This window comes from Macrosteles quadrilineatus, unplaced genomic scaffold, assembly GCF_028750875.1.
Source record: "Macrosteles quadrilineatus isolate MER2022 unplaced genomic scaffold, UCM_ALF_1.0 Scaffold_1__1_contigs__length_201487025, whole genome shotgun sequence".
Lineage (NCBI taxonomy): Eukaryota > Metazoa > Arthropoda > Insecta > Hemiptera > Cicadellidae > Macrosteles > Macrosteles quadrilineatus.
In genome coordinates this window covers 126,239,805-126,255,740 of record NW_026542594.1, presented here as the reverse complement: position 1 = coordinate 126,255,740, position 15,936 = coordinate 126,239,805, and the positions used below count along the sequence as shown (strand labels likewise).

Sequence of the window (15,936 nt, the reverse complement as noted above, 5' to 3'; positions counted from 1 at the left end):
GAATACATTATAGGAGGTTGGCAAGTTAATTTCAAGCTCCACCTTAAAAAAAAACCCTTATAAAAACTCTTGTCTAAAGTTTATAAAAAAAAGATCAGTAGATAAGAGTTTAGTTGTAACAAAGCAGGAAGTGAAACTGACGATATTACGTTATATGAAAGCAATTCCATGTTTATATTAGAGGAGGTTTATAAGTTAAGTCCGAGCTCCAATTCAAACCCCCTGCTAATAACAAAAAAAAATATCTTTTTAAATGCTGTAAGATTATAAGATGGTAATATCTACTTTCAAACCTATTTCCTTTAAAAATAAAAGGAGGGAATTCTAGACTTGGGGGGGGGGGGGGGGGTTGAAAGGCCAAGTCCAAGAATTGTAAAGAAGTCAAGAAGGCAATACAAATAAAAAAAACTGTAAGATGGTTATTACCGAAAAGTAGTCTTTAAAAGGCATTGTGGGGGGCTTCTGTTCCCCATAAAAAAGTCAGAAGCTTAAAAAGTTATTTCCCATAAGAATAACTTGGGGGAAAATTCTTAAAAAGGGTTACTATAGGATAATTTCACTTTTTAAAATTGTCTAGTTTGTTTGGAGGACAGGAAATTTTAAATTTCGGGGGGGGGGGGTTGTTATTGTAAAACGCCACTTTTCAAGAAGGACGCAAGACCTAAAGCAATAAAGACCTACAATCATACTAAATTTCAGATATCCAGTTGATTTAGAATTGGGTAAACGCGATTTAGACCGACGCACTTGTAGGAATGACATTGGGGAAGTCAATATTTTGGAAGGGGGTTATTATTTTCAAATGCCAATTTCCGAAAAGGGTGCAAGACCAACAAATGGGCCAAATTACAGTATCTCCAGCTAATCTAAAAATGGGTAAACGTGATTTAGACCGATGCACCTGTAGTGACTATAGGAAAGATATAAGGGGAGAAATCAATTTTTGAGGGGCTGGGAGGGAAATTTTTATATGGTTCATTTTACATTCACCTAGGTGTTAGCTTTAATACAGTAAAATGTGTCTAGTTTCAATACCCTTGTGCCCATATAACATGTAAAGAGTCCTTTTAAAACTTTGTAAATGTTATGGAGCTCGTAAACATATTTCACATTTTGACATTAAACTTAAGTTTTAGGGGTTAAGGAGTAAAGTTATAAAAAAGCATGTACAGTGTAGAATTTAAGGTAAACTAAGGAAAATACAAAGCATTAATAATAATTGCAAAAACAAATCGCAAAGTTAGGAAAACGTAGCGAAAACAAAAAAAAAGACTTAAAAGGAGATAGGTCCACCATTTTGGATTTTTGGGGTGGTTAAAATTTGAAAATGGGAATTTTGCAAATTTCACCAATTAATTTAAGATCCCATACTACGTTACTGTCAAATGTCAAATCTCCATCACGTTTCTAAACCTTTCAGATGAGCACACCAAAGTCGGCCACTTTCAATGTTATTCTCCATAAGAATAACGTGGGGCCCGTAAAAACTTTAAAATGTTGACATTAAAATTAAGTTTTAGGGGCCAAGGAGTAAAGTTACGAAAAAACATGTAGTGAGTAAAATTTAAAGAAAAGTAAGGAGAATACAAAGCAATGATAATATTTTCAAAAAGGAATTAATTAAGTATGAAGAAATAGCGAAAACCGGTAAAAAGTTAAAAGAAATTTACCAAATTTAGAAAGTAGGGCGTTTTTTGAAGCCGAAGGAGTGCGATTTTTGGAAAACACCCAAAAAGGTTTTGTAGAAAATTTAATTCCTTCCTGTTCATGAAAATCCTTTCAAATCTTTTCTAGCTCTTACTGTTTTCGAGCTATATCCGTTTGAAAAAAACGTGTTTTATCGTTTTCAGAGGTCCACCATTTTGAATTTTTGGCGGGGTCAAAATTTTAAAATGGGACTTTTGCAAATTTCACCGTTAATATAAGATCCCCTACTACAGTAATACCAAGTTTCAAGTCCCTAGCACGTTTCTAAGCGGTTCAGATGAGCATACCAAAGTCGACCACTTTCAATGTTATTCTCCATAAGAATAACATGGGGCTTGCAAAAGTGGTAAAAAACCTTTAAATTTTGACATTAAACCTAAGTTTTGGGGGTTAAGGAGTAAAGATATAAAAAACATTAAAAGAGTAAAATATAAAGTAAATTTAGGAGAACACAGAGCATTTATAATATCTGCAAAAAGAAATTATTTAAATATGAAAAAATAGCGAAAACCGGTAAAAATTTGAAAGAAATTTACCAAATTTTGAAAGTAGGGCGCATACTCGCCTTTGGCTCGTAGTCGTCATTGGTGGTAGGATGAAGGGGCGTGATTGTCAAAAAATGCCTAGAATAGTTTTTTAGAAAATTTAATTCCTGACCATGAATATTCTTGCAAATCTTTGCTAGATACGTTTTCGAGTTGTAGAAGTAAAAAAAGTGTTTGATACTTTCGGAAGGGGGGAGGGGGTTAAGTCTTGAAAATGGAGCTTTGAAAAATTGTAAGGGCTTATTTTTGGTAACATTGTACACTATTGTAAAGTTTAATTCTCTAGCAGGATTCTAAACGTTTTAGATCCTCATACCAAAGTCAGCCACTTTCAAGGTTATTCTCCATAAGAAGGGGGGTGGGGGTGGTTTTATATTTTAGGGGGGAGGTTTAATGTTGTAAAATGTCACTTTTCGAAAAAGGCATAAGACCTATAAACGTGCCAAATTTCAGATCTCCAGCTAATCTAGAAGTGGGTGTTAGCTGAAATATAGTAAATTGTGTACAGTTTCAATACCCTTGTGCCCATTGAATAGGTAAATAATCGTTTATAACCTTGTAAAAGTGGTAAAATATATCAAATTCTGACATCACACTTAAATTTTGGGGAAAAATGATTAAAGTACCTAATGAAAAAACATGTTATATGAGTATTTTGTATAAAATGTAATGAAATGAAATATTACTTTATTATCACAAAAACATTTCACAGATACAGCGTTAGCTGGTGAAATAGGTGATATTGTCAGAGATCTTAAACACTAAGTTACATAACAAAACTAAAATCCACATAGCTTAAACTAAAATATATTTACTTATCAATTAAAATAATTTCTAATTTTTAAATAATTTTAAAGTAATTTCTGACTCTGAAAATTCTTTAAACTCTTTGCTAACTCTTACCATTTTTTTGTTTAAGCCGTTTAAGGGAAAATATGTCCTCAATAATATGTATTTTCGAAAATATTTTAAGGGTATTAAAATTTGAAAATGTAACGGTTTTGATTTTCCTAGGCTGTTTGGGACTAAGACGGACGTCAAGTCTCTAGCTTGTTTTTAAATGGTTCTGATGTCCATTCCAAAGTCAGACTTTCAATGTTATTCCCCGTTAGATTAACATAATGGGGGAGAAATTGTTAAATTGGGGGAGAGGTTATTATTGGAAAATGTAGCTTTTAAGAATGTCCTAGGTCGTTTGGGGCCAAGACCAACAATCCTACCAAATTTGATATCTCCAACTAATCTTAAAGTGGGTAAACGCGACTTATACCGATGTACTTGTAGGAATAACATATAACATTGGGAAAGTCGATATTTCGGGGTAAGGGGGGGGGGTCATAATTAAAAAAAAATTCACTTTTCGAAATGGACGCAAGACCTATAATCGTGCCAAATTTCAGATCTCCAGTTAATGTGGAAATAGGTAAACGTGTTTTGGAACGATTAACCTGTAATAACATTGGGGGGGGAAGTCGATATTTCGGGGGGGGGGGGAGAAGGTTATTATTGGAAAAATGTTGACTTCGTAAAGGGCACAAGACCTACTATCGTGCCAAATTTCATATCATCTGGCATATTGTATAGCTATGGTATATTATATCATAGCATTAAATAGCTGTTTGTTGTATTTTAAATTCTATATATAAAAAACAATATGATATCAATATGAGGGACGACAGGACATGGCAAAATTTAAGAAAGGACGAAATTCCATGTTGTTGGACAGAACCCACTACAACAACCGTGATTACTTCGATGGACTTTAAATGTGTTTACATTATTAACTGATAATTATTTATAACAAGTAGTTTGGTTGGTTTGGTAGCTTAAATTGTTATTGTTTTTTAATTGGTTTATTAAATCTTTGTCAATCTAGTTATACTTTTGTATTTTAGTAAAAAGGAATGAAATTACAAATTTTTAAAATTCGTAACATAGTGGAACAGCTACGTCAAAGTAAGGGAATTCAAACTTTTAACGGTGGCTGTTGGCATAACTATGTCTGTCTATTACTACCTGTTTTTTATATATATATATGTTTCGGATGACAAATAAACTGAGCTATTGACACGTACGGTGACGGAAATTTGAAATTAAAACCAGTGATATACAACTAAAAGAAAACGATAACTAATTTCCACACATGTTTAATTTTCAACTGTTCAATTAGCATAATGTAACATTATCAATCTTGCATATTTTACACGCTGGCTGTATATAGTTTACACAATCATTTAATTAAAATTCATGATTGGACAGTGAAATAATATTTTGTTTTTGAGAACAACATATTTTAAAACCATTTTGTTCGTTTTAGCGAATTTCCTATATAGGGAATAAGCTATTACCGTAGGTCTCATGGTAAGACCTGTTAATAATTCAGCATTGTCGTATGCCTAATGGTTACGGATAAAATTCAAAAAAGTGCAAATTTAAAATTCCCATGTTATTCTTATCGAAAAAATGAAAACTGTTGTAGTTTACTTGCGGTTATATGTTGATCAAATTTGACAAATTTATTTTTTCCATCCTATACTATTGACGTTTGGTCAAAAAACACTGTTTACCTTCCCCGTAGCAGCAAACCTAAGCACTCGTTAAATCTAATGTTATTTAAATTGGGAATATGTCTTACTTATGGAAATATTTGAGTAAATATGTAATCAGACAAGTTGAAATTCGCTTAGTCTGCAGGTTTGCTGCGGCGGGGGTATTATTCATTTGTACTGAATCGATTTTCAAACTAACATTTTCACGAGGGCCTAAAGTGGCTCTTTCTAACAAAGACTTAAGTTTACCTACTAAACTATTGTTCTATTACAGTTATAGTAAACATCCACGAAGTTGTATTATTTTAGTGAAAGATACAAATTGAAATGACGATAAACTTGTTAAAATTTAAATAACGATACCACATTAGGTCTCTATTTATTGTTCGGAAGTATCTTCAGAAAAAATTGCCTTATTCCTCCTTACCTTAGACCAGACTCGCAACACATGTATTGAAAACAGTCGTTTTTTGCGGTACCGGTATGACAAAAATGCATTGCAATAAAGAAAAAATACGACTTGACATTGTTTACGTGAAGAAAGCTGTAGGTATAGCAGGCAAGAGATTGATGCAGTGCCGGATTTACCACTAGGCTGCGGTAAACAAAAGGCGGCCGCAGAGGATTGGCAAAAATATTTGTTCAGTACTATACCAAACAAATTAAATTTGTTGACCATCAATTTGCTGTGACCTCGTAATTTCGGCCGGAGGATTATGTTCATGATTTTTTCCGCGGCCGTGGGTGTTGATAATGATATTCTCGTGATTGCGGCCCGCGGAAGATGTTGACGATTTTGCCACAGTTGCGGTTATTGATAATGATGTCCCCGTGATTGCGACCCAACCCAAGGGAGATGTTCATGATTTTGCCACAGTTGCAGGTGTCGGTGACGATTTTCCCTTGATTTAGGGTAAGTGTTCGGGATTTCTCCACGATCGTGAGTGACGACGATAATGTCCCGCAAATGTAGCCTGTGGAAAATATCCCACATTATGCTGTAGGTGCGAATGTCAATGATTATGTCCTTGTGATTGTGGCTCGCGGGAAATGTTCACGATTTCATCCGCAATCACTGGTGACGATGATGATGACTGTGTGAGATTTTTATGATTTCACCGCTATTAGAGGGAATTCCACCACAGGTTTGGGGCCGCTCAATTAATTTGGCCTAGGACCCGCAAGCACCTTTAAATCCGCAACTGGATTGATGTATCAGTTATTCTCTGTCCAAACTAAGTTTATAAGTTATCAATTAAATCTGCATACAATTTACTAAATCCTAGACTCTAATACGAGCAAAGTCTGTTTGTCTGTATGTCTGTAATATTTATGTTGTAATCCAGTGGAAGACTACATTTTGGAATTAGGGAAATATAGCCTTAAAAACGTGTTTGACGACAGCCACCTACATCAATAAAATTCGTATTTCACTACACAACCCAATTGAAAATTTAAAAATTTAGGTGGGTTGCCTAGTAACTATGTTGGTTGAACAAAATAACAAGTAAAAAGTATGCAAAAGACTTGTAACATTTGTTTATAACTAGCCATCCACTGTATACGTGTAATAGCAAATTATAAAATACAGAACAAAGTGAAAGTGTGTCCCAACAAAAAATTATCATACTGAAGTATTGACCTCACCTAATATACCATGTCGTTTAGGAATAGAAAGTGAATGTGCACTGGCGTCAACTCAATGTTTCACTCTTATTTAAGGGTAGATTTTACAGTTTATATGCACTCTTTTTATAGTTTACATAATTTGGTTAGCTGTATCCATATCAAATTGTAATTTCACTGGAACAAAATAATAAAAGCCAAAATTACTTGTAAACAACGTGAGTTTCCTTTATAATGTATTGCTTTTACAATAGAAATAAACTATACAGAGCCATGGCTCGGTCACACTGTACTTTTATTTATATTGCAATGTGCTTCTTAAATTCACGGCTTTCGTGAACTTTGGCTTCAAAAGTTTAAAATAGCCACCATTCTCAAACGGTTTAAGAACCTTTATTCATACAACACACAAAGATAGCAACTAATAAGATTAACAATTTTGCAGAATTTTGACACTGTAGCTCAAAAGTTAAGGAGTTATGATTCTTTTTGTAAAAACACATACAGACAGACTGCCGATAAATGGACCTAGATAGGAAAATATGGTTATACAGGTTTAACTTTTTTGCTTATTTTGACCCTAGGAATTACTAAGTAAATTATGGCCCCAACTGTTTTGAACACCCTATATATATATTCTTCAAGGATTGAACTATGAACCAAGTATATTTAGTGAGTTTTATCCACCACTGCCTGGACCAAGTTTCCTTGTTTTACGACAACCCGAGTTATTTCCGCACCTCTCCACGTTTCACCACTTCTAATTAGTCTACTTAGTTATTTATACAAATCCTGGATTTATGTTGATCTTTATGTTTCTCCGACCGCTATATTTATAACAATATTGCGGCGCCAAGCGTTGCAGTAAACACTATCTTCCTCTCCTTTTCTCCTTCTCTCCCTTTCACACAGAATCTATTTCCATCTGGACTGTGAACACTTTGTTGTGTTCCCTAGGGTTACACAGGATTATACAACAAAATAAGAAAACCCGAGGGGTTTTTTTTTCAATCTGAATTTAGAAAGGTCAATGTGGCTAATTCAATTACGTTATTCTGTCATACTTTGTTATTTAATCATGTTAAGTTGTTTAAGACTGTCCATAATTTCAAAAGTAATTTACTGGCAGTCCCAATAGAGGGGAACAAATTACTCTAATTGGTGATTTTTATTAAACAATTATTATACAGGGTGTTTCCAAATTGTCTGGACATATTTTGTGGGCTTGTTCCTTGGGCTAAGACAAGCATAAAATGCCATATAAGTCTGGGTCTAAAATGCCTAGATTTCTGTTTGTCAGTCTGTTTGTGATTTTTAAGAATTATTTTATATTTTGAGCATTTTTCAAGATAGAAACTTCAAAATTGGTATAGGTATGTACGGTATTTTAGTAGGTAAAAAGAGGTTAAAAAGTTTCGTTCCAATATCTCAAGCCGTTTCAATATGGCGGCCATTTAAAATCTAAAATGCCAAATTTCATGAAAACCGTAAATATTAAGGAAATTGTTCTACAGATCAAAAAGATAGAGAATTTAAACCCATATCAAATGAGACCTTGTTTGTTAAAATCGGATGACAAACAACCAAGTTCCGGTTCTCAGTTTTTTCTTTTTACATTCGGTTACGCAATTTAAGAGGACTTCCATATTGTTTATTGCAGTTTTACAGAGCAGTATGATAGTCCTATTAAATTAATTCATTTATTGCGTAACTGAATGTAGAAAAAAACTGATAACTCGGTTGTTTGTTATCTGATTTTAACAAACAAGGTCTCATTTGATTTGGATTTAGATTCTTTATCTTTTTGATCCTTACAACAATTTCAAAATATTTACGGTTTTCATTAAATTTGGCATTTTAGATTTTAATTTGCCACCATATTGAAACAGCCTGAGGTATGGGAACGAAACTTTGTAAGCTCTTTTTGCCTACTAAAATACATGTTTATACCAATTTTGAAGTTTCTTTTTAGAAAAATGCTCACGATATAAAATAATTCTTAAAAATCACAAACAGACTGACAAACCGAAATATAGGCATTTGAGACCCATACTTATATGGCATTTTATGTTTGTCTTAGCCCAAGGAACAAGTCCACAAAATATCTCCAGATAATTTGGAAACACCCTGTATTGCATCATTTTTCCTATTTTGCAGGCAACATTGATTTGTGGTGTATTTTTTCCTAGTACAGCTCCTACGCCTTCATTATTTCAATGAATAATTTTCTTAAATGTATATATCTTTTTAGAGTTTTAAAATTTCACATTTCATTTACATTTTTATTTCAGTAAATAACTTGTCTTCCTAAGATTTACACAGCATAAAAAGTGGATGACAAAAAAAGTCTTGTAAGTTATTTAAGATTTGACTAAACTATTCAGGCATAGACAGTTCCTTTTCCTTATCATATGAAAGTACAATTAACTAATATTTGACAAACACCTATTATAGTGTGCTATCAAGTCTGGTCCAAACCATAGGATAGGGTTTGTTTAGTCCAGAAATTAGCACAGCTTAAAAAAGCAATAAACTTATAAGTTCTTAACACAGTGAGTCGGCTCCCATGGCATGTGAAAGTACATTGATTGCACTATATTGCTTGTTTATGGGCAATTCGTAAACACTTTGGCAAACTTTAGCCTACATCCCATTGAAGGTGTTTTTAAAAAACAAAAAAAAAACATATATTGTGTTTTATGTGTAAAAAACTTAAGTTTATTAAGCTAATGTTGCAGTTTATTAATGGTTGAAAACCAATTCATCAAATTTAATAAAACTCTATACTTCAATCAATATCTTTGGGGTTCCACACACAAAAAACAACTACTCCATGGGCCAATATTAATTACACTAGGAGCCGTAGTAACTGTAAATTTCCTTCAAATAGAAATAGTTTGAACATAAATTTAATAAAGTAATTAAGATGTTACTTAGTCTACATTCTGTTCCAGGGTATTTATTGTATTCATCATTAGGAATAATTTCATATACATTGCAAAGCAGATTATTGAAACAAATTTTGCGTTCTTATTTTAGACACCATAAGGCGAAAACTATCCAGTTATCGTAGTGATAGTAAGCTGCCAATAGCAGTAACTTCTTCCCTGTGAAGAAGACTCACTAGAACTATGAATCCGATACGATGCTTATATTTAGGGTTAGTATTCTTGATCATTAAAAAAGCCAATGTATACTTAAGAAGTATCATCCCTAAGTATCATATTTTAAGCAGTAGTGTAGTCATAAATTTTCCAGTGCGACAACGCTCATCATTGTCGCAGGGAAAATACAAGTCGCTTACCGAAAACCAGGTACAGTATCTTTGGAAAAAGCAGAGTGGGATGGCCTTCACACTTGTTCTCGCCCCAACACAAATTGTTTTCAGTCATGATAAGATAATACCTTTAAGCAAAATTTTCAAGAAGAAAGAGTTATCTTAAATGAAGTTTCATTCAACCACTCATTTCAGACTCTTTTAGAGTGACAAATTATTCTTTCTTTTCCAATTGCAAAAAAAGCACTGTGAGCAATGAAAACCTTCAATAGCTCTTTATGTTGTTTAGAGGTTTTACTATTCAGCATTTGTTTTTTTATTGGTGGCAGAAGATTTTTAGGATAATATTTAGTTTTACACGTTTTCTAGACCAAAGAGTTAAACTTGAGAGAATAAAACAAAAAATAAATATTCAGACAGGAACACAGAGTTATCTGGACTAAATCGACATTTATATTAATATTTACAAATTTTATAATAAATGTTTTACCCTGTCAAAGCAACTACTTCTGGTAAAAAGTAATGAACCACCTTATTTTTAAGGTATTGTATTTTTAAAACATACCTAAAAAATTGTTATGAATCAAGACAAACTAAAACAATAGAATATGTTTTTTTTTCAAAGTGTTTAATTTACTTTTGGGTGAAAATCTGGTGTAAAATTCTCTTTATTTCTGTCTTTGTGTAAATACTCTCACTAAATACAAAACGTATATTACATTTGGATTTGGAAACCAGGGAGAAATAAATATTATTTAAGCTTATACATTTAAAAATTCAAGGTAATATAATAAAATGGAGATTGAAAATAGATCTATTTATTCAAAAACATGTATATAGCTTTTAAATATAGTGCAAAAACAACATAGCTCTTTAAATTGTTGCATTTCGAGCCAAAAAATCTAAATTGATGCACAATGCAAAAATATATATATAAAACTAAAATCTTGAGTATAAACTATGGCACTTCTCAACATTTTTCATTAAATGCTACAAATAAATCAAACAAACTATCTTTTAATAACAACAAACCAAATACTAACTTTTTTGTGAGCGAGCTGCAAGAAAATCAAAAATGCCTAAAACGTTTAAATAAATTTATAATCATCGCCTAGCAAGTGATGAATCTATATTGTTGAAACTTAACTAAGAGAAAGACATAATCATAGATATATTATAACTTTCTAAAATATAACCAGATTCTAATAATCAAACGGTACAAGGATAGTTATAACGAAACTAACTAACTATAATCCATCTTGATTTCTTCTTATTCCTTTAAGTTTGTGTAATGTAACTCTAGATTTTGACAATAAACTGTTCAACATTTACTTGTTTTAAGTAGTAAGTCCCTAAAAATAGGAAATATGATAGAGTGATTTGCCTTAAGTTACTTATAGCAATATCTCATATCCAAGGTTTTCTTCCAGTCAGATGCCTCATGTAGTTTCACAAAATTCATATGAGTTATTAAATAATTCCTTAAAAATCACATGACAAACTGTATGTGAACACAAGTTTATTTTGCAATTCTATCACTAGAAATCTGATGTGTTTATATATTTTTTTGGAACAAAATGATTAAAAGAAATTGTGTTTGTTGACTAATGAGTATAAAACAGTGTTTCTTTTTTCTACGAGCTAGTTTGAGCTGCCTGGATTTGTTAGAGGATACAGATAACTAAAATGTCTTATTACTATTAGTCTCAAAAAAACCAAATCGCATGAAATACAATAAAATAAAACAACACTCTAATCTTGCAATATATTGGTCTTCCTCTTTTACTCATAGGGTTTTGCGGCCTATGTCATTAGAATCTATAGTGGTTTTCAGCATCAACTGTGTCAAACCGTGTCGGTTCACTTTAACTTTGAAAAGGCATGATCAATGGCTAGGATGATGATGCAGTTGACACAAAAAATCACAATGGATTTTAGTTATTTATCATTTTTGTTGTTATTATCATTTGTAGGTACCACTACATGGAAAATGAAGTTTAAATAACGGTTATTGGCGTAATGTGTGTAAAAATAAATTTAAATATTAATTAAGTTAAAACCAGCTTTACTAGATTGTGTACCTTACAATTAGTTGAATCAAAATCACTTGATGATTCAGTGCCATTTAAATATAAAAAAAAAAATTGAATAATATGTAGGTTATTGATGAACCTGATAGGGAGAAATATATATTTCATTTGTTACAAAAATTCCAACAAAATCAATTTTTATTGAATAAGGCATGTTACCCAATTTTTTTATAAGCCTTTATTTACAAATTTCTTTCTCCGACATTTTGAAACAATAAAAATTAGTTTTGGTTAGTCAACAAGTGAATCAAACAAACATTTTATACAATAAAATCTAACAATGACTAAAAAAATAAATCTACTGGTTACCAAACTAAAAACATATATTAATATCTATCAGTTGATAATGTGATGTAATCATATGGCACGAAAATAACTGGTAAAAATACAAACTAAAGTATAACCCCATAACCCTAACCAAGTCAACAACACAATTAATTACAAATTGAGATGTAGAATGTGATTTCCATTTGCATATCACACGATGCTTATAGACATTGAGCCCTGCAATAGCAACATTAGTGTATTGCTTGGACCATCAACATCAGGGTAAGGAAAAAGTAAAAATGACCATGAATAAAGACTATTTATGCCAAGTTAAAGATAACTTGGTATATTTAACCAAAAAGTCCCTTGCTGTGGAACATTATTTTGACCTCTAAATGTTGCACAACTACAGTTGTGCTTTTATTTTATTTTAATTTAAAATCAAGTCCCACTTAAAACTGTAACAGGACGTAATATCTGCTGGAATTTTTTATTTTCACACAAGAATAGATTGGTGTGTGTGATTATAAAGTGTATGAACTTTGTGGGAAAAATTATTTTATTGTTTTATAAAACTAACAAATACAAATAAAAATATATAATGTCTTATACATGTTTTTAAAACGGGAACCCAATTTGGTAACCTTAACTTAAACCAAAACAAATGAGTAAATATATTTTAATCTTAAAATAAAATAAATGTATTATGATGCAAACAACTTGCAAAAAATCTAACAAAATAATAAAACTTTAACATAACTAATACATCTACCTTAAAACAAAAGTTTTATTTGTTCTTTTTTACCTTTCACATATAATTATTTGTTTTATCATATCTTCTATGTATTATGTATATTTGTCAACATAAGGTATAACACTTATTTGTTGTTTTATACAAATAATTCAATAATATAAATCTTTATAAAGCTCTTAGTTTTACAATATTACAACCATTTTCAATTCAATATAAATGTCTCAAAGTAAACTCTTAAACCTTTAATGAGTACTTAACTATGGACAGTAAAAATATTTTCATTTGTCTAAGTTTTGCTCTATCAAAATATGATAAAGTACACCTGTCTTCTAAATTATATTTTATGAATGAATTTGAAAGTTAAGCACCAAAGAATATTCGGCTTATTTCCCTTAGAAAATGTTTAAGATTACCTCGAACCAATCAGACAAAACATTGTGTATATTTTAGGATTGTTTCCAAACATATATATAGGCCTAAACATCTTTAAAATATTTTTTTACCTAAAAACCATGAAATTCAATCAAAATATCCACGAGAATAATTAATTTATTTGCTAATGGTTAAACTACATCGTTTTGACTAAGATGGAAGCGAACCTACATTATAATAAACTAAACTACAAAAAATGAACACATTTTATGGAGCAGCTATCTGACTCGATGACAAGTTTTATGTGTGATGCAATTCAAATGGAACCTCCAACATTTCAGTTGTGTCAACTTACACCTTTGATTCATGTGTACACCAGTAAATACACATAATATATGTTAAAAATTATTGATTTTATTCAAAGAGCAGAGTACTGAACCTTAAAAATATATTATGAGTATTTACCCACGTACATTATAAAAATGTGAGTGTAAGGATGATAACTGAATTGCTAGAGATGGCATTTTTTTTAAGTTAAATCCCTTACTTATAAACCTAACATAGTAAAAGATTTTTAAGTTTTATCTTCACGAAAAATGTAAAAATGGGTAATCTAATCACCAGGAACACATGTAAAGCTATAGAACTGACAATTTAGTCCGTTATATGTAAGGCACTTTGTCAATTCAGTAACGAACCGGTGAAGTGGTATTTGTGGCATTTTGACAAAATATAACAACAACAATTGGCATGAAACTACTGTATTAAAAATATATATATATATCCAAAATAGTAGAGTGTAGAACACTGGACAGATAAACGTTTGTGCTAGGCAAAACTAAATAGTATCCTTGAAAAATGGTCTGTTGAGAGTATTGACTGTATAAAAAATAGAGTTTACACCACTAAAGGAGAGATTGCACAACCAAACCACTTAGCCTGCACCAGCCCTGGAGATGGTTTGGCACTTGGACTTTCATTTGTTTATGTTCAACTCTGCCAACTGCAAACAAAATTTATTTTAGTAAATGTGAAGAGAAGCTAAAGTAAACAGGATTCTAAGACTTAGATAAAGAATTCAGAAAAAGTGTATACCCGTACCCTTTTATTGGGGTGGTAAACTTTAATAAAGCTTACAATAACCTTCCCTGCGAAACAAGTAAAGATTAACTAACAATTACAAGAAACAAATAAAAATCTTTGAAAGAACAATGTAAAAGATTAATATTACTATGCAGTTCATTAACTGTTCATAATGTGTTGAAAGATCATGTAAACAATATAATTGTAGCCAAAAACACCCAAAATAAGTTAATGCAGTAGATACAATCCATAAAATAAACTTTTTAAGCATTTGACTAAAAAATAACTGTGCTAACTCTATATAAATTTCACATAAAAATGGAACTTTATGAAAATATGATAATGCCAAATTTAGTTTGAGTTAGTCTAATAAATGCAACCTAATGTAAAATACTTTCTCAATCAATGTGAGGAAGTTACAAACCAGGTGTAAGCAAATGCTTCGAAAAACATAAGTGTTAAGTTTAACCTAAGAACTTAATTTCATTGCATATTGTTTGAACATCAATAGTTCTTCATCAAATAAGAGTTAAGATGATCTTCCAAAACTTCAAATCCATTTCCAAATAATCAATAATACTTTCATTAAAATTAAATATAAACCTATTTAAAGGGAAACTAATCAAATTAATCCCTTAAACTACCCATCAAACCCAGATGATAAAAAAATATTGTTCACACTAGTGGTATTAGAAAAACTGTGTTATTTATTTTTGAGAAAATTCATTTGCTCAAATACCAAGTTGTAAATTTATTCATCATTGCCTCCAGAATTGATTTAGGATGTGTAATAAAAAGGAAACGTACCTTAACATCAATCCTATTCAAGTCCAAGGCGACTAGTTACGGAACATTACAGGTTCCATTTTCAAGCCGAGTCTTCTTAAAACTGATTGAACACATTGTTGTTGTCATCAATGTACAAACAAACATTATTCAACAAACGAACACAGATATATTAAAAACATTAACAATGAATACATGTAGTGTTTGTCATTATATATGGTAGCATTGACCACCGGAGGTTGCGTGTTATGGCGAGATTTTCACGATTTCAGATTTCACCTCGGTACAAGATGACATTATATAAAAAAAGGTTGTTTTTATATTAATCCTCTCCCAACCAATTAGTATTTTTTCAAATCAATAATTTCTAAAGCAACCCTATGTTTGCCCAAAATCCTAAGGCTTAATTTTTTCCCCGACCCGAAGTAAGCAATTCCGTCCTGCAGACCCATAATTAATATTAAGAAGAGAGGCAAATATGGAACCATCTATAAAGTTCCGGAATCAGTCCCCTAAGTCCTGTATGTAATAAGATTAACATTGATGAGGTTGAGGTACGTACCCCTATTTATCAAAAGTTGTAAATTTTACGGAAACCTATTTTTGATTAGATGGTGTTACCTCTTTCTCATCATCGACTTCATCCTCATCATCAGAACCATGACGGGAGCTTGCAGGGGTTGTGTGGCGAGACGCAGCTGGACTTGGAGGTTCTGAGAAGGGACGAGGGTAGTTCATGGTGCGACCCCCCATCCCTTCCTCATCATCATCTACATAGTCTGGGTACACGACCTGACAAGCCTTCTGTCTAGCCTGCCTGTAGTACTGTGAACAAACAGATCACCGATCTATATTTCAGATATGGTTTTTAATATCTTGA

General features: G+C 31.7%; 1 protein-coding gene across 1 annotated transcript in view; it reads right to left on the bottom strand.

Annotated features, from left to right (window-relative positions):
* Window positions 1-10,505: 10,505 nt before the first annotated feature.
* The window catches only part of LOC128984495 (glycogen [starch] synthase-like), a 37,496-nt gene continuing 32,065 nt past the window's right edge, over window positions 10,506-15,936 (bottom strand). Inside the window, exons 12-13 of the mRNA XM_054403825.1 lie at window positions 15,678-15,881; window positions 10,506-14,190 (exon numbers count right to left, since the gene is read on the bottom strand). Coding sequence (XP_054259800.1) covers window positions 14,164-14,190; window positions 15,678-15,881 — 231 coding nt within the window. The 3' untranslated portion in view covers window positions 10,506-14,163. The remainder of the gene's footprint in view (window positions 14,191-15,677; window positions 15,882-15,936) is intronic.